Below are 20,657 nucleotides of genomic sequence, written 5' to 3' on the forward strand. Positions count from 1 at the left end.
AATGTTAACAGATCACTGATGCAATAACATTTTGACCCAATTTGCCTGACTTGACACATGGAATAAAACATGGGCGTACGAAGCGTCCTCAATGTGGGTGAGACAATTTAACAGGGGGTGTGGGCAGGTGGTGGACCTCACCTCCTCTAGGGGGGTCCGGGGGCAAGCTCCCCCGGGAAGATTTTTTTTTAAATGTTGAAGTTAAATGCACCAATCTGGTGCACTTTGAGAGCAAAATTAGGGACTACATCTATGACAGTCAGTAGGGGCTTGGACTGTGAGCCGTAGGGTCGCCGGTTCAAGTCCCCAACCAGACCTACATTTGGAGTGTGGACTTTTACTTCTAGGTCCCAGTTCACCTCCTACCCTGCCGTGGTGCCCTTGAGCAAGGCACCGGACATCCCCCTTCCCCCCTCACTCTCATTGCTCCCCGGGCGCTGTACAATAGCTGCCCACTGCTCCTAGTACTAGACTCCTGGTAATAGGATGGGTTAAAAGCAGAGAACACATTTCACTGTGTGTGCTGTGTGCTCTGCATGTGTGACCATTAAAGAGGGTTTCATCCCTACCAGTTCTTCTTCTTCTTCTTCAACACCCATATAAAACAGAACTGTAAACAGATTTACTTTTTCTTTCAACATTTATTTGAACAGCAAGTGGAGGCAAAAGTGACTGCACCCAAAACAATAAACCTGCTAGCTAACTAGCCTAAACTCAGTAACAGCAGCGCGACCTCTGAGTCAGACGTCACTTCCCCCTTTTCTATCCTACGGATACAGCCGTACAGCCACTCCCCCTGAACCCTGTTTCCCTGCCAACCCCCCCCCCCCCCCCCCCCCTCCCCTATGCAAGCCCCTCCCTCTGAACCCAAGGCTTGCTACAATACTGTATACACAAACTATACAAAAACGCCTTTACGCTTTGGAGCTTGTTTATCCATCTGTAAGCAACTGCCAGCTAGGTCTCTCAGTCACTCACTCCTGATCGTTCACTGCGCATTGACAGCTGCTACGGGTCTGATGTGTGAAATTGAAACTGATAGATAGAACAAAGGTATCCTATCAAAACGGCCCGGCCCAGCCCAGTTCAGTGGGCCACACCCCACTAGGCTGGGCTGGGCTGGGCTGGGCTGGGCTGGGCCGGAACACTTACAAATGTGGGCCAGTTTTTTTTTTTTAAATGTTGTTGGCCCTCCGGCCCACACACAGCACCGGCCCACCGGGGAAACTCCCGGTATTCCCAATGGCCAGTCTGCCCCTGGACGTCACGGCGACGTATCATAGGTGCACCCAAAGTACGCGCTCACGTGGCGGCCACTTAGCTTAGAAAGTCCTATCAAATGATAAGCGTGTGAATGACGTGCGTGTGCATATGCGCGTGAACGACGTGCGTGTGCATTAGCGCGTGAATGACTTACGTCTCGCCTCCGTAAGCATTGTATCTCTCAATTCAATTCAAAGCTTTATTAGCATGCCTATTTACATACAGTATTGCCAAAGCTCTGTATAGTTGCAACATCTATACAAAAATAGTATACTGTAATGTAAAAATGCACCTGTCTCTGTGTCTCTCTGTGTCTCTCTGTGTCTCTCTGTGTCTCTCTGTGTCTCTCTCTCTCTCTCTCTCTCTCTCTCTCTCTCTCTCTCTCTCTCTTGCTGTTTAGAGTTTAACGCTTCCCCTTTCTTTGCATTTCTGTATATTTCATACACTTGCAAATCAGGCAATATTTATTAAGATTGTGGCATGTTTTGCCGGTTTCTGGTCACTGAGCCTGTTGGCTTTTGGTTCCTATTTCGAATGTTGTAAATAGTTTTTTTTACATTTTGTTATTATCTGTTATAATATATAAAGTTATTTTTATTGCATAAAATGCAAGATGTTCTCTATCTCTCTTTGCTTGATATACTGACACATAACACCCATACACTACACACATTACTGATTAAACTGATATCACAATTTAGTTACTTAAATAAATATACTGTAATTGGAAAATAATCATGTGTCGTGTCCTTGTTTTTTCCGTCCTTGTAGGTAATTCAGTAATGGTGTGTGTGTAACACAGAAATAATACATCATTTGATAGTGTTTCTCAAATGAAAATAAGGAAATAACGTTATGTATCAAGACTCAGTGCGAGTCATTACTTTCTTCCTTTACTTTGCATTCTTCAAAAATACACAGACATTGCAGCACATCGTTTCACGTCTTTGTACAGCCTTTCTCAGCAGTAGAGTGCAATGTGTTGGTGAACCTTTGTTTCCTCCTGACAGCCCACTTAAAGGTATACTCAATTCAATTAGCATGACCTCAGTTACATATAGTATTGCCAAAGCTCTGTATAGTTGCAACATCTATACAAAATATAAAAATACAATACTCCCCCTTGTGGCCAAAGGCGGACACAACTCTTGTCTTCAGATGTATGCTTGAGTGCAGCAAAATGTAGCACAGTGACTATTTTGTCAACTAAACATAAAACAATACATATTCAAATATATATTCTTGTCTGTGGTTGTTTTTGCGTTCAGGGCATACAAGGGGGTGTAACATTATTTTAATACCAAAACTATATTGAAATAGAGTCTCGCTTGAACAGCAACTGCGTAGCTGTAACATTACTGGGTTATTTGGTCAAAGTAAATTAACTTCAGACGCAGACGTCACGTAGCTTCTCAGACGAGAGGGGTGGCGACGAGAGTGTCACGTTACTTCTCTCGCGGCATAGTCACGGCGATCGACACGTCAGTGAGCTCAGTGAGCTCAGTGAGTTCGTTCATTGGCAGAAATCACACCTCATACTAGTCTACACTCCTTTCAGACGAGACATAACCACGTGAAGACACGTTACGCTCATGTTGTGTTCAAAAACAGGCACTCGCTTGTTTAATTATTTTGCGGTCTAGAATTCTTCTTCTTTTTTGAAGTGAGAAGTTGTCCGGACGGACGGACCCCCCCTAAAACGAAAACTCTTCGGTTCTCCACGAATTACACAAGCGAGTCACCCAAATCAGCGTTAAAAAAGCGGGAGGCGCCGAAAAGCGACTAATTTGTATTATCCAAAGTGACTTACTATAAGTGCAATACTACTATTTCCATTTAGTCCCAATATGTATATTCTATGTAGTCATACATAATTGATCACCACCTACATTTGAGCTAATTATGTTTCCATCATTCAGTGCTACTGTAAATAAAAGACATTCTGGTTTTAATTGAATTTGGCAAGCTGCTGTGGATGTGATGACGTTGTTTTAGTTCAGGATAGTTGTCAAGTGTAAGCAATATTTTAACTGGGTCGCCCCCAGGCTGTGGAAACTCACTTTTGTTTACCCTTTTATTGTAGAAAATGTCCTTCACTGTTTCTACATGTAGCAGAACAAGGGAAAAGGTATAACACTATAAATGCTGACTATTTAACATGACGACGTTATATTAAGTTGTGTAACAGCAGGATGAAGAGTCAAATAGGAAGACAACCACTTCTACTTCCAAGAGGGCAAGAACAACAGGTCACCATGAACAGCATGGCAGCCATCTTTACTTTCTTTGTCGACTATGAACTGTTAATATGAGTCAATTCAACCTCTAGGTTACAATAATGCACATGAGTTATAGTATGAGAAGTTTTCTGTGTGACACTTTAATCTAAATCAAAACCAATACCACAATAAATAAAGCCATTTAGAACAAATCAATGTAGCATACACATTTGATTTAGTCAATTAATGAAATGACTTAAATGTATCAGCAACCATTTTAATAATCTATTTATGTGAAATATACAGAACGTTTTCTTAAGAGTAAGTTTTGGACTATAGCTTGAAAACCAGAAATATGAAGATGTCATCATGGCCACTGGGAATTCTGATAAAAAGGTCAAATACTAACGGACATAGCTAAAATCATGGAAATATTGGCAATTTTTGTAATGATACTTGGACTGAGCAGACTTCCACAGAGCAGAGACATGAAGTATGTGTCTGAATGTCAGTCAGACAAAAACAGATAACTAATCTCACCATTTAGGAGAACACCACCTTTAACCGTGGTAACTGAACTCATTAAAGGTTCAGTTGCTTGTATTTCCCATTGCAAGATTTTCTGACATCGCTCTTTGTCTCTAATGAAGGCCTAAAAAAGGCCCCAAATGTATATACAAACTTTACACACCTGTTAAACCCCGAGCCTGTTTTTCAGGTTTCAGGCTCGAAAATGACATTCCCAGAACAAATGACCATATCTTCCCTTCTAAAAGGGTTAAATTAATAATCTTTTTTCTCAAAGTAATGATAAACCTGTGAGTTGGATGTAGAAAAGTCAGAATCAATATAGATGTTTTTTATTTTAAAGAAAATTCAGATTGAACATGGTAAAAAACTGTAAATTATAGTGTCCGTCCAAAAGATATGTTGTACTTATAGTGAAAACTAACCTTGGATGATGGGTTAGTAGACTAAAAGCTTTAGGAATCCAAAGTACAACATATAATAAGTACCCTGTATCAAGATTGATGCAAAACAAGTGATATTTGGCCTTTTTAGACAGATTTAGCACAAAAAAAAACCTCTTCTGGGGCCATTTGGGTGGATTTTCCATATCTCTGGCCCCCCTTGCTGGATTTGGACATGTGATATATCTTTCTAACCATCAGAGCCAATGGAATCGAGGGGAACTCCCACATAGTCCTTATTTGGTAATGTGTGTGTGTTAGACTACCGCATAGCCAAGACCGGAAGCTGCGATAACTCTGGTGGCTACCATTAGCAGCTAACTTTTGCTCTCCGATTTTTACATAAAAATGGAATTATGGATTATAAATGACAAAAGTTATTACACAGACACATTATCAACCTATGGATTAACCGATTCAGCCGCGTTTTTCTCGTTTTAATGCCATTGAAGATGTCTTTTGATCAGATTGACAGCTACGGTGAGACGATCTCCCTAAAAGCTCCGTAAAGGTACGTGTTGTGATGTATGTGTTTGCTTCCCATGTCGCGAGTTCGGATCACTCAGTGATGATACTATATACCTAAATAATCTGTGGAACCTCAGCTTTAATCGGATATCTTGTATGTGCAGCTAAGATAAGTAATAAGGGTACTTTTATCTTGAGTTCTGTGCCAAAGTCCGTTAGCATTTTTCGCTCAGGGGTCATTTAGATGCTTCTTAGGAGACTTGTGTTTTGATAAAAATTGTTTTTATCGTCAGTTAGCTGAGATTATTTCCGTTAATCCGGTATAACACATTAATAGGTTCTTAAATATTAAGATCCCCTGAGACACAGTGTCGTGAAAAACAAAGTAAAGTACCCGCTGGTGGGGACCTTGGGGCTTAACAGTTAAAGATGGTGACAGCTGTAGCCTCGGAGTGAAACATGCACAACAGGGCTAAAACAACAGATGAACTAAATATTGACGTATACTACAAATGAAAAATGTCGAAAGAACTCGAAAATAAAAACACTTACTATATACGTGATAGCTATAATACATGAGAGCTCCAAAATCATAAAAATGGGACATTCGCCTGTCATTGAACGCAGTGTTCATTTCCAAGATCTCTCCAGCTCTCTCTATCATCCAATGAAAATAATGTGCCTCTCTTTCATTCTGCGCCTCCTCCTTTACAGCCACCTGTCTCTGTCTGCTATATGCCAAAACGGCACACAGTTATCGGCAGACATATAAACACACGCTTGCAAGCACACACACACACACACACACACACACACACACACACACACACACACACACACACACACACACGCACACACACACACACACACACACACACACACACACACACACACACACACCGGACACACACACCGGACACACACACACACACCACACACACACACACACACACACACACACACACACACACACACACACACACACACACACACACACACACACACACACACACACACACACACACACACACACAGTTTTTACTGTATCGACAAGTGTAGTTAAGTTGGCATCTATTGCTTTGCATTATCTGCCCTAAGCTCACCCAGCAAACGAGCTCATTGAACAGCAGAGGAGCAAACACAATTCCTCCCATGGGTGCAGAGACAGCCAGGCAGCCTCCCCCCCCCCCCCCCCCTCACAGCCTGATGGAGCAGGTGGATGTAAAACTTCACGCAGCATGTGGGCAAGGAAAATTGTGTTGCAAGAAACAAACAATGTTAATGCTAACAGCCTTTTTATGACATTTAATCATCGCACACTGTCCTTATTCCAGAGTTCAAGATGCTGGTCTGGAGTTGATAAACGTCTGATATGATGTGCATCTGATGATATGACATTAGCTCTATTTCTGCCACCCCTCATATCCTTCAGATGTTCTCTGTCTTCTTATAAGCGGTTTATGTCATTTTCCACACCTGGTCGTACCACACCTGTCCACTATAGATGACTAAACTCAGGTTGCCTTTGTGAACCTCCTGTCTACCGTTGTAATCTGGGATCCTCCCCATGGCTGCTGCTCATATGGTTACAGTGTAGTTCCTCAATATACAGTACAGTGGAAGGTTTGCCAGAGCCTCCTATGGTACCTTGTGTTCTAGCCATCTGTTACGTGCCTGCCTCTTTCCTTGGTTTGCATGCTGCAAGCCTGCTTTACTATTCTTTTTAAATACTCATAGATACATTTTAAAATCCCTTGATCCTTGGTATGGGATTGGTGTGTATAGTGATGCTGATGGATGGCCATCTTAAACTAGGAGTAACAGAATTGAGTCCCTCCCTAGAATGCATCACAGAGATAATGAAAAAGTTATTTAAATGTATACATGTTATCTCCAGTTTGCCTAACAATGACAGGACACCCAGCAAAACATAGAAAGAGAGGAAAGTTCTGCAGGGTCATCACTGAGTGAGTTCATAAGCATAAATAATGCTGTCAATATCAAGTATTCTTTTAATAGATAGATAGAATCGGAGGGATGAAACCCTCTTTAATGGTCACACATGTAGAGCACACAGCACACACAGTGAAATGTGGCCTCTGCATTTAACCCATCCTAGTATAGTAGGAGTAGTGGGCAGCTATTGTACAGCACCCGGGGAGCAATGGAAGTGAGGGGGGGAAGGGGGATGTCCGGTGACTTGCTCAAGGGCACCACGGCAGGTGAACTGAACCCATTTTGTTTGGCACTGTTGTACTTTAAAAAAGTCTTGAAATTGTATCATTGTGCAACACTTTAGGTTATAGCAACTTTTTTTTCTATTTTACATAGAACCATTTGAGCATGATGCTAAAGAGAGTATTTGTGAAAGGCTGCCCTTGTACCCTGGCACAAAAGGTTCTGCTGGGGTTCAAGCCGAAAGAAAAGTGTCCTCCTGCAGCTTTTTAAGCTTAGTTCCCTTTTAGGGGAAACATTTTTCCCCAAGTTCTTTGTTTTTTCCTTTATCAAAAATGCTACCCATAGTCTTCTGAAATTTGCTAAATTGCACGCTAAAAACTTGCAAATATTCTTTGTAAAGACGACATGGATGTTGACATTTAGATATTAGCACAGAAATACATCAGGCTTTTCCTCTTTAGAGATTAGATGAAATAAGGATAATACTGTAGCCTCTCATTACTAAAGCTAGGACACTATAGTCAACCCAGTCTCACTGCATTTCCTGTTATAGTCACGACATTTAATCTATTGATTCGTGTTCCTCAGGAACTGAATTTCAAAATAAAATAACCGGAAACAGACGTAGGCCTATATGGGACATTTCGAGCATCATTGCGATACACACCCACTGAACTGATTATCCAAGATCCTCAGCTATGGTTTAAGCTCGGTGATTGGATGTTTTAGCCACAATGCACATTGGGATATGGTGTTAATGCGATATGAAATCCGAAAAACATTGTGGAGATTAGGATGGCCGAAGACACTACACTACCCATAATCCTCAGCTATCGTTTGGGACCACAGTCCCTTTGCTTGACAAACGCCGTGATTAAGCTTCAAGCTTCGGGATTGGATGTTTGAGTGGCAGTGCGCCAAGGTTACGCCGAGCGTCAAACAGCTCTTTGAAATGGAACGAAACCATGCCAGACTATCCAAAACTGGACTCGAACGGGACCAGCCCCCCCCCAGAACTACACATGCTGGCTATTGTGTTTCGCAAAATGTTCTATGGGACGTCTCTACTGGGAACGTTTTTGTTTTCCCCACAATTAGAAGTTGCCAGTATTAAACACATTGGTGTTATCAAATGTAAAACATATAATTAATAAATGGGTGAAAATCGCTTGTGACCATAATGCGCAGCATTAATATATACCCACATGACAGCTCATTGTTACTTTGTAATTCTACTCCACTACAATTCAGAGGTTAACCTGTTATTTTTACTCCACTACATTTATTTGAGTTACTTTGCAGATTCTGATTAATGATGTGAAATATAAACAACCCTTAAATCAGACTTTAGTTACACCTGAGTCAAATTCAGGGACGGTGATTTTCAAGTGCCAACAATCAGGAGAGATATTTGATTGTTGGTGCTTGAGAAGACTAAACATTTATCTGCAGATCCCTATAAAGCATATTCATTAGTTATTCTTTAATGGTTAATTAAAGACTGTATATTATGGCTATTTTGCACACCCCTTTCAAGATTTCAAGATTTTCAAAGGTTTATTGACATATCAATACACAACTACGGTGTAGTTATGCAATGATGAAAAACTTGCGTCGCAGGTTCCTCAACAGTGCATTACAATACATATATCAATATCTGTGTATACCTCCACCATTAAACGATCATGTTCTGCACATTTCTTATACTATCTACATTCATCTTATATAAAGGTATAATTCATATGTATAGGGGTGTTGTGGCGAAGTCCATAGGGACTTGGCTTGGCAACTGGAAGGTCACCAGCTCAAGTCCCGGAAAGACCAAGTGCTACCGAGCTGTCCCTGAGCAAGGCACCGTTCCCTAAAACTGCTCCCCGGGAACCATACATAATGGCAGCCCACTGCTCCTAACACTAGGATGGGTCAAATGCAGAGAAACCGTTTCGTTACATAGTACCTGTACTACGTAATGACAATAAGTATAATCTTCTTCTTCAATAATATCAGTTAAAATAAGTGCTTCAACATAGTTAATATTGCAGGAAAGCAATATATTAGACGTTAAGTACTTTGTCAGGCTTAATATTTATCTGTAGATACCCCCAAAGCTTTTTATTTTATTTAAAAGAAGACCTTAACCTAAAGTATTCTTTAATGTTTAAACAAAGGTTAATTTGTTTTTCTGTTTTGCACATCCTCATATTAATATCTTTGTACATCCAGTTTTATTGTAGAGATCACTTACAGTATCTTCTTGATTTTTTATATTCTATATTTCTATGATTGACCTTCTACTTTCCCCCTATGAAAGTATGTACTCTTAATATTTTTTTCATCAAATATAACTTTTTTTTTTTTAAATCAGTAACGTGCTATAACCACTGGGCGGTGCACACAAGGTACACATAGCCATAATAACTTTGTATTATTAGTGTAGGACACTTATGTATGTACAACATCTGAAGATGTGTAGTTTTATTCATGTTTTCACATAACTTTTACAGGATATTGCTATATTATTTCACATATTGTAGTTCTACACATTAATATCTGATTTGTAAAACATCACAGACAGAAAGGTATATCCGTCATTTAATGGTAAGCTATTGAAATTCTGAATCCATAGATGTGTCTCCCATCACCCAAAACCCCTGACTATTCTCTGAACTTAGTATCTACATTCTTTAATTCAAAGAAAATCAGTAATATCTTTAAAAACTACAAGTCCCCCCCTATCAGCTGTGCACAGCCATGGGCGCGGGAAGGGGGGTGTTGAGGGCCCTGCAGCACCCCCTAGCCTAGCGCAGGCAAGGGGTGCGGAGCTCCCCAGTCTGAATTATTATTTGACGGTTATTGCTGCTCCCGCTGTGCATAATCTGTGTAATATATAGCCAATAAATTCCACATTGTTGGTAAAATAATATTTTGGCCTGCCCCGAATGTTTTTTCTGTAGCCCCGGACAATTCTACCTCAATAATATGAAACATTAACCGTGCTTTACTTGAACCTCATCAAGACACTAGAGAGGACGGCAGGACTGTAATTTCCCGTGTTCAGTGAATGCAACAGAGGCAAGACAGCTATGGAGCTATTTCAGGGTCATACGTTTTGATCATTCCAAAAAAATGCAATTTATTTGAAAGTTCAAGTTTTTATCCTGAACTTTGAAAAATACTATGATGTATTCAAAATAAAAATAAGTATTTGAAATCATTTTTCAGGTTGAATATTATTTTTGATTCAGTTCAGCAATTTTTTTGAATAAAATATTTATTTTCAGATTTCACTTTTATACATATTTTGATATTTGAATCCTTATTTTTTTCAGTTGCAGATTTTTCGTTTTCAGATTCAAAACAATTATTTTTCAAATCTTGTTTTTTCAGGTTTGACATTGCTTTTCACCTTCAGATCGTATTTCACTTTCAGACGTTTTTTTTCGCTTTCCGATCTTTTTTTTTCTCTTTCAGACTTTTGGCCCTGATGTTGCGTGGGGGGGTGGGGCTTAGCAAAGAGTAGTTTGGCATCCTGAGTGGCAGGCCTCCCTCTGTCATGTTGCCTTCAAGGATGTTAGGTAGTGCGAGAAATATAACTCAATACTTTCTATACACAATACTCCCGTGATTGGTAAACTGATACCAGCGTCAAAGTTCCGTTAAGCGAGCTGTTAAGCATCGTAATTGGCAACAATATCAGTTTTATTTCCCACCTATCAGGGGAGTATCGTGTATAGAAAGTATTGAGTTATATTTCTCGTGCTACCTAACATCAATATATATGCCTATATGGCAGTAAAACAAGAATACAGTTGGAAAGGGGAGTGATTTTAAAAATATCCATAAAGAAAAAGAACATCTGTTTTTCGGATTTCATATCGCATTAACACCATATCCCAACATGCATTGCGGCTAAACAATCCAATCACCGAGGTTGCGTTCCGATAATCCAAAAATCAGCTCCTAAATTCTAACCCTATCTCCTATTCCTTGACCTCTGAGTGAAACGTCACGGGGTTAAGGGATAGTGGATAGGAGAATTTAAAAGGACTTAGGAGAAGAGACCGCGGTACTTTAGAGAATCCGAATGCACTTTCACTATCCGACGTATTTATGATGCGCCAGCGGACGTCATGAATGTGCGTCTGCTGTGGGGAAACTATGGACACTACAGTTTTCTATAGCGGACTACAACATGGATGTATAATAAGAAGGAGGGACTACTGTAAACTCTTCTAGAGACTTTGCACCATGCTGTGATGCTGTTGCTTTATGCTTTATGAACGTGGACAACAGTGAAACATATTCTTCATGACCAAAGTTGGAATTGAAATAAAAAAGGAAAGTGAAACTTATGCTCGTCACCCTCTCCCTCCGGTCCCCATTAATACAAAGGATCCCAATACGTATGATTGTATGAAAATATCTTAAAATAAATACAAATGTATTTATTATAAACGTTAGTCCTTAACATCTATCACTGTGTATATCACCATTCAAACATATTTCCAAAGTTGAACAAACCCCACACAGCTCAGTGAAATGTTGACTTTATTTGATAATTTCAGTAAAAACTCACGTTCATATTTCTCTTTTTGATTATAATACTGATGAACGTTCAAAACAAAGCACTTTGGCAACTTACCACATACGTTTTAAAATGCTTAATAAGCACCGTAACGTTCATGATATAATTTCTCGGTCATAATCGGTTGTTTCCGTGAACGGCCGACTGTTGAGTGACGGCAAATGCTGCGGCTGCAATGCATTGTGGGGCAGCATTTTCTCCTCTCCTTTCGTCAAGGGAGGTCCAGTGGTTCCTAAGCTAAAGGAGGTTATAAAGGAAGTTTGAAACCTCCTTTCCATTCATTTGGAGAATTGGAACGGCACTTAACATGGCTGCCACTGACGTACCTCCGGGTCGATTCACTTGGTTAGGAAGGTTCCTAAGCTAAATGGACTATTGGACCGCAACCCGAGCTTCAACACTGAGTGGGTGTGTATCTGTTTCTGGTTATTTCATTTTGAAATTCAGTTCCTGAGGAACGGCAAAAAAGCCAGATTATAGAATCAAACAAATAAATAAAAACAAGGATAATTGTTTTATTGGTGAGTAAATAACAGTGTGTTATTTAGAAAATAATAACAAATTAGAAGGAAAAAAATATTTAAAAAACACAGATTTCAGTATTCTGAGGCTCTGAGCCCCATTTATTTTCCTCGCAGACGGCAAAAAAGGTCCGACATTATATGATTTAAAACATACGACCAATAGAAATACATTGCTTTTAAAATCGTTCTGTGTGACACGAAAAAAAGGGGAAAATCGTGTTGGTGAACACGAATCAATAGATGAAATGTCTGACTATAACACGAAATGCCATGAGACTGGGTTGCTATAGTATATGCTAGCCCCTCTTGACTCAAACTAGCATGCCAGCAGGCGAATGCAGCTTCTCGTCTTGCTAAGAATAAGTAAAGAAAAACAATAAAGCTTTACACAGGCAAAATAGGAATAGTGCTGTTGTTTTCAAGACATGAAGATGTGAGCACAGAAATGTTTCAGACTTGCCTCTTATTAGATGAAATAATAATAATAATAATAATAACAATTATGCAGCCTCTCCAAACTAAAGCTAGCACGCTAACATGGTAATGCCAGCCCTTCTTGACTCAAAGTAGCGTGGCCGGCAGGCCAATGCTAGCCTCTCCTCTCAACTCAAAAAAAGCTAGCAGCTTAATTGGCATTAGCTGTTATTAAAGTACATTTCCGTTAGCAAAACATGTTAACTTCATAAATTGTCTTTTATTCAACTATGGAAACAAGGCTTCATGGTACAATAACCATAAATAGCATGCTGCTAGCCAAATGTCTCTATCCCATTTCTGTCAACATTTGTTGTTGGGCAAGAAATTGCTAAATACATTATTAAAGTTTAGTCAGTAGGGACCCAGAGTCTCTCATTAATCACTGACAAGAAGACTGATCGTACATAATCTGTAGTAATATCTTTATATAAAATCAAATACTATGTGTTAGTGAAAAACAACACCACCTTACATTGACACCTACATACCAAAATGCCAAATGTGTATTTTTCAAAAGGAGAGATCACAAGCACGATAACATTGACACACACAAGGTCACCATATAGATGAAGAGAAATCCTTTTTGTACACAGTGAAAGCACCAAGACAGGGACCCCCATTAATGTGAAAACATGAATAATTGACTTAGTGAAAGCATTCCCAGGAGAGAGAAGGAGAGAGATAGAAATTACTGGGAGCAACCCAGGGAACACCACTCCCAAATTGCATGTGCCTTACTCACACACACACACACACACACACACACACACACACACACACACACACACACACACACACACACACACACACACACACACACACACACACACACACACACACACACACACACACACACACACACACACACACACACACACACACACACACACACACACACACACACACACACACACACACACACACACACACACACACACAAACACCCTCGCACAACTACAAGGAGCCAGAGAATGCAAATATAAAGATGGCTTCCATTATTAATACAGCATCATAAAAAGGAAAGCAATACAGCAATAGATAGATAGATAGATAGATAGATAGATGTGTATTTTGCTGCATTGACCTTAGGTGGTAATAGAAGCATTATTCCCTTCATCCCTCCATTTCCTTTATTTGTATTCTAATGGTATTGTTTTGACTTCCTCCATTTCCATCTCTTCCTCCTCTGGGATCCATCTGTAGTCGTGCAGTTAGCTGCTTACCTCATATACCCTTCCCTCCATCCTTCATCCATCTCTCCTTCCCCTGTCCCTGGTATAACTGAGCATATCTAAGAGTATAAATCATATTTTGTATGTATTACTGTTGGTATGTATGCAAATGCATTTCTGCTCCCTCACTCAAATTGTGTGTGTGGTGAGTGGTTGGTGTTTATGGGTATGTGTGTGTTCTTACCTGAGGCCTGGAGGACGGGGGCTGTGTGTGTGTGCGTCGTGGCCGCGGTCGGGAGGCTGTGTAGTGCCTCAGAGTCTGTCCCTGGGTGGGTAGAGGCTCCATTGGGGAAGCGGGGGGTCCAGAGCTGAGCAGGGAGCCTGGGCTGGGCTTGCAGCCGGGGAAGGGAGCCTGTCGTCTGGGTAAGCCTCCGCGGCCGGCAGCCTCCTCCTCTGCAGCGGAGATGGAGCGCAGGAGGGGGGGGCTGGGAGGAGGAATGAACGATGCTCCTCTCGCTGCTGCAGCATCCAACGCTGCTGCCGCCTCCCCCTCCCTCCACCTCCTCCCCCTCATTCCTGGGGGGGACGGGGACGGGGAGGGGCTTGGAGACCTGACTGACATGGGGGTTGCTGTCGACAACAGAGGGAGACCGCACAATCCTCCTCCCCCTTCTTCTCTGGCACCTCCTCCTCTGATCTCCTGCTCCCAGGCTGCATCCAGGAGACCTGAGAGGGGAGGCACAAGGAGAGGTGATGGAGAGGAAGAGAATGGAGGGAAGGATGGGGAATCCAGCCCACAAAGTGAACGTATGAATATCTAGGGCAAGATAGGGGAGAAAGGGGGGAATGTGGAAACAAGGGAAATGGGAAGAGGGAGGAGGGGGGTGTCAAGAGACTAATAGGGATAAAGGGGATGAGAGGATATATAAGAGGGGGTTACTAAATGGGGCAGAGCAAAGAGAAGAGAGAGAAATAAGGAGCAAAGCTTAGCGATGCAGAGTATAGAGAGGAAGCAGAAAGGAAACAGAGAGGAAGTAGAGAGGAAGCAGATTGGAGCAGAGAGGGAGCAGAGAGGAAGCAGAGAGGAAGCAAATGGGAAACATTGATTAAGCAGAGAGAAAGCAGAGGGGAAACAGAGGGCAAATAAGATAGTAAGCAAAGAAGAAGAGAGGAAGCATAGAGGAAGCCGAAAGAGAGCAGAGAGGAAACAGACAGGGAAGTAAAGAGGAAGCAGCTAGGAGCAAAAGGAAGCAGAAAAAGCAGAGAGGAAACAGAGAAGAAGTATAGAGAAAACAGAGAGGAAGCAGAGAGGAAGCAGAGAGGAAACAGAGAGGAAGTATAGAGGAAGCAGAGAGGAAGCAGAGAGGAAACAGAGAGGAAGTATAGAGAAAACAGAGAGGAAACAGAGAGGAAGTATAGAGGAAGTATAGAGGAAGCAGAGAGGAAGCAGAGAGGAAACAGAGAGGAAGTATAGAGAAAACAGAGAGAAAACAGAGAGGAAGCAGAGAGGAAACAGAGAGGAAGCAGAGAGGAAACCGAGAGGAAGTATAGAGAAAACAGAGAGGAAGCAGAGAGGAAACAGAGAGGAAACAGAGAGGAAGTATAGAGAAAACAAAGAGGAAGCAGAGAGGAAGCAGAGAGGAAGTATAGAGAAAACAGAGAGGAAGCAGAGAGGAAACAGAGAGGAAGCAGAGAGGAAACAGAGAGGACAAAGAGCAGCAAATGGCTCTGCAGTCACTCTGTACAGCAGGGGTGTCAAACTCAATTTCATCGCGGGCCACATTAGCATTATGGTTGCACTCAAAGGGCTGGTAGTTTGACACCCCTGCTGTACAGGACCACATAGGACCAGGATAGGGTTAGACCTACGTGGTTATCATTCTCTTACAGGGTCTAAATGTTTAAGAGGCTTTTGAAATGCCCATTGATTACTACACTCAATATTCTCTGTAAAGATACTGTATATTGACCTAATTCGTTGTATATGATTCATTGTAAAGCTATCCTCCAATCAAACAGGTTGTGAAATCCCCCAAAGTGTTCTCATCCTCCCCTCCTCCGCTCCTCCATCTTCTCCCCATCTCATCTCTCCATGGTGAGAGTCACTGGTGTGACAGTAAACAGGCCATGCTCCAATTAGCCAAACAGAGCGGTGTGTCTGACAGAATGGCCCCGCACACAGGAGCAGCACAAAGGAACAACAAGGAAACATGACAGGAGCTTAAGACCTGCGCTCAGACTGGACTGCTGTAGCTAAACAGATGGAAATATTGTTCACTATGTAATACCATCACAGTCATGATACAATACAACTATTGTAATCGTACACACGTTACATCCTTTAAAGCCTGATCATCATTAATCCAAAGTGTTAGGTGCTTTAATAGAAAAACTGATAGAAAATATTTTATGTTCAAAGGTGCAATCTATGAAACCTCATGGTATGAAGTGGTTTTTAATTTAAGTGACTTTTGCCTCCCTGTGGACACCTTTAATATTTGTAGCCCCTCTACTCATAAAGTGAAATGAGATGTCGTTATGTTGCACATTACAACCAACGTTTTGCTTTGAAGATGTCATGGGAAGAAGAAATGGTTCAAAAAGAGTGTCTGCTGTTAGGACTTCTTATATTTAGTTCACAGGGCCCCTTTTTACCTAAGGGCCAGGTCAAGTTAATCTAAATGAGCAGGTTCAATTAAGATCCGTTGTTACATTGTAAGGAGATCAATGCATATACTAAAAGCTGAATGTATTTATTAACATGGATTACATGACCATGTCTATGTAATGTCAAAGGTGTTGTTGGCTGCATTCATGCCAAATTAGGTGCTGCAAATATTAATTTGAAAGCAAGAATTAAGGAATCATGTCAGTACATTTATTTTAAAAAAATTATATTTGTATTTTATTCCTCGGGATTGTGAGAAACAGCATTTTGATCTCCCTGTTTGTCTCACACAAACAGAAGATTGACAATAAAGTTGCATTTTTTTATTATCTTGTGATTGTTATTATTGTTATCAAAAGAACAAAACAGAAATTACATAAGATAGGTGGGTAAGGGTGGATGCAGGTTAACAAAATATAGAATATTGAAATGGAAAGATAAGCTGTACATGGAGTGGAGAAGCAAACCTGTGGTGAGTTATCCATTTTGTTATTACGGTTTGCCATTTAATGTATTTTCAAGAAAAGCAATCACACACACATGCAAATGAGTTACACAGAATCAAATTCACAGATATAAGGAGACATTAAAGGATCCTTTATTGTGTTGGTTGTATCTTACTCTTTATGGAAGCGGCAGGCCTCAGGCTCTTGGAGTGGAAACTGTCTCTCCAACACGCTGAACTGTACTGGGGATGGAGATAGGTCAAAATGGAAAATCAGATATTTAAATGGATGACTGAATTAACAGATAGATGGATGTGTGTGTGTGTGTGTGTGTGTGTGTGTGTGTGTGTGTGTGTGTGTGTGTGTGTGTGTGTGTGTGTGTGTGTGTGTGTGTGTGTGTGTGTGTGTGTGTGTGTGTGTGTGTGTGTGTGTGTGTGTGTGTGTGTGTGTGTGTGTGTGTGTGTGTGTGTGTGTGTGTGTGTGTGTGTGTGTGTGGGTGGGAGGGAAGGAGTGAGTGAGTGAGTGAGTGAGTGAGTGAGTGAGTGAGTGAGTGAGTGAGTGAGTGTGCGTGTGTGTGTGTGTGTGTGCGCGCGCGTGTCTCCTACATCATCAGTTGGGAAGTCGCTGTCAATCAGTCGAAGCTCTGGGATGTTCAGTTTCAGAGAGGTGCACGAATTTTCTTTTAAAAGGAAATTCTACACAGCAAACAACGAAAAACATCAAGACTGAGTGCAACTCATAATGACAAATCATAAGTTGAGCATGTCATCTTAAAATATGCTATATAAGATCAATAATATAGTAAATATAATAATACCTATTTGTGTTTTTAATGGAGGTTACATAATTAAAGGAAACATTCATGTGTGGCATATTATACAGAGTGAAATAAAAACATAAGTGTTTTAATTATTGTTAACTTGCATTGTTGCACTTTTGATGGGGCTAGCAAAGCTAGGCTAACAAAACTTGGACACAGCAGTTCTAGCTGCTATTGTGTCATATAATAACACACTATACAACATGTTCGTAGACAAAAAGTACAACTATGTGGTAAAACTCAAACATATATTTACCACTCTGTCCTGTGCCATGATGAGATCCTGTTGCACCTGTTCCATGATGCTTTCAGCCAGAGAGACACTCAACGTCTCTCTGAGGTCTCTGAATGGAGGACAAGAAAGAACACACACACACATATTGCATTGCAGCAGAGTTAGCATTGTGTGCTTGGACTTAGCTGAGTTTTGTCTTGTTGGATAAATGTAAGTGAATATGTTATAATGTTATTTATAATGTTCAATATGTCCAAATTTCTACTACTAGTTCATGTTATTACCGCAGTCTGTTGCTGATGATCTGCCCTGTGTTCTCCACCAGAGTGCTTCTCAGGAAAGTGTGTGTCTGTCTGCTTCTTTTGGACACACACTCTGACAGACCCTCGCACACACTGGAGCGCTGCACCACCCAAGGACACGCCCCCTCCGCCCCCCTCATCAGGCCTTCAGCCAGACCCTGGAACACAGACAGGACTGATGACCCCAGCGTCTACTCTGTGTTCTGCATTTTACTATTCCACTGTCTCTGACCTTTCTTGCTTTCTTGCTTCACTATAAAACATGCTGCTTGGTAAAATTCATTTAGCAGTACCTAAGTGTCTGTAAAGTTTGTCTGAAAAGAGGCAGACTTTTTTGAGCAGATGTGGTGTGTACTTTTGTTTGATGAGTAAAACTTTGTTGTGTACACGCCAGATATATCTTGAACGTAAATTAAGAATGTGTACTGTGTACTTCCATAAATAAAACCTTAAGTGAGCCTCATACACATGCTCAATTCATTTCTTTGCAATTTTAATTGACTAGGATGTTAGAGGAAAAATCAATTACTATACTAAAATCTAATCTATTTAAAAAATAAAAAAAAGACAGTATTCATGGTCAATGTTACTCAATAATTGTAATATCTGTCCGGTAAAATTGATGAAACAAAAGGCAGTGCTTAGCCAAATAAAAAACAAACCAGTTAAAAATGCCACTATGTGAGGATGTTCATGTGAAAATAATGACAAAGATATAATAGTTAGTTACTGGTAATGTGATAAAGTTACTGTTTTGTTAACTTCCTGTTGTCTGCCAGACAAATTACATTACATTTAGCTGACGCTTTTATCCAAAGCGACTTACAATAAGTGCATTTGACCAAGAAGATACAAACTTGAAGAAAACAGAATCATATAAGTACATCAGGTTTCATAGAGCTAAAACATTTCAAGTACTACTCAACTGGCTTTAGATAAGCCAGTCCTTTATTAGTATATAAGTGCTTTGTTAATAGTTATATCGCTCAAAGTGGAGTCTAAAGAGATGAGTTTTCAGTCTGCGCCGGAAGATGTGTAAGCTTTCTGCTGTCCTGATGTCAATGGGGAGCTCATTCCACCATTTTGGAGCCAGGATAGCAAACCCACGTGTTTTTGCAGATGGGAACTTGGGTCCCCCTCGCAGTGCGGGTGCAGCGAGCTGTTTGGCTGATGCAGAGCGGAGTGCACGTGCTGGGGTGTACAGTTTAACCATGTCCTGGATGTAGGAAGGGCCAGATCCATTCGCAGCATGGTACGCAAGTAACAGTGTCTTGAAGTGGATTCTAGCAGTTACTGGAAGCCAGTGAAGGGAGCGAAGGAGATGCGTGGTGTGGGAAACTTTAGGAAGGTTGAAGACCAGACGAGCCGCTGCATTCTGGATGAGCTGCAGAGGTCGGATGGCACATACAGGTAGACCAGCCAGGAGGGAGTTGCAGTAGTCTATGCGTGAGATGATGAAATCCTGGACCAGAAGTGATGCAATGGCCCTAACCCTGATTTGAAGTCTAACTCACTGTAAAGCTAGCCTTGATGAGGTGGAAACCTTGATAAATGAGCAGCCCTGATACAGTGTGGATGCGTTAATGTGTACCTGTATGCTTCTGTTGATCTCATCAGCCAGTGTTGCAGCAGCGTCAGTGAGGATGCAGTTCACCAGTCCTCCATCAGGGGCAGCCTTCCTGCCTTCCTCATATAGAGCGGGAAGCAGCTGCCAACAAAACATCAAGCGTCATTTACACTCCCTGGACACTTTATTAGGTACACCTTTCAGATACAATCTAGTTCAACAGCTCTGCCATATTACAATGTATGTTCAAATGTAACGTTTTAATTCAACGTTATGTTTCTAACTGAGATGAAGGTATAAAGGTAACTTGGGTTTGAGAGCAGGGCCACGCCTCAACCAAAACTTAATCCCCTTTATATCGATCAGCACATGGAGCCTAATTTGGCTCCAATTTCGCAACCCACCCTCTCTTTTCCTGTCATTCATACCTTTATCTTCACTTCCATGGTTTCATCCCTTCATCCCTACATTCTTGTATTCCTCCCTCCCTCCATCCCTCCCTTCTTACATCCCTTTATCCCTCCCTTCTTACATCCCTTCGGCCCTTATTAAATTCCTTCCCACTTCCCTTCAACCATTTATCTCACCCTAGATGTTTTCATCCACTCATCCCTTTATTTCTTCATCCCTCAATCCCTTGTTTACTTTATACCTCCTTCTACAAACATCCCTTATCCCTTCCTCCTTACATCCCTTTATTCCTCCCTTCTTACATCCCTCGACCCTCATCCCTTCCTCCCTACATCGCTCCCTTCCTTCAAC

General features: G+C 41.1%; 1 protein-coding gene across 1 annotated transcript in view; it reads right to left on the reverse strand.

Moving 5' to 3' along the window:
• carmil2 (capping protein regulator and myosin 1 linker 2) overlaps nucleotides 1-20,657 on the reverse strand; it is a 98,194-nt gene that overhangs the window by 48,928 nt on the left and 28,609 nt on the right. Inside the window, exons 26-31 of the mRNA XM_079684777.1 lie at nucleotides 19,920-20,036; nucleotides 18,311-18,486; nucleotides 18,048-18,135; nucleotides 17,577-17,666; nucleotides 17,147-17,213; nucleotides 14,102-14,583 (exon numbers count right to left, since the gene is read on the reverse strand). Of these exons, the coding sequence (XP_079540903.1) occupies nucleotides 14,102-14,583; nucleotides 17,147-17,213; nucleotides 17,577-17,666; nucleotides 18,048-18,135; nucleotides 18,311-18,486; nucleotides 19,920-20,036 (1,020 nt within the window). The remainder of the gene's footprint in view (nucleotides 1-14,101; nucleotides 14,584-17,146; nucleotides 17,214-17,576; nucleotides 17,667-18,047; nucleotides 18,136-18,310; nucleotides 18,487-19,919; nucleotides 20,037-20,657) is intronic.

This window comes from Notothenia rossii (assembly GCF_949606895.1).
Source record: "Notothenia rossii genome assembly, chromosome: 5".
Classification (NCBI taxonomy): Eukaryota; Metazoa; Chordata; class Actinopteri; order Perciformes; family Nototheniidae; genus Notothenia; species Notothenia rossii.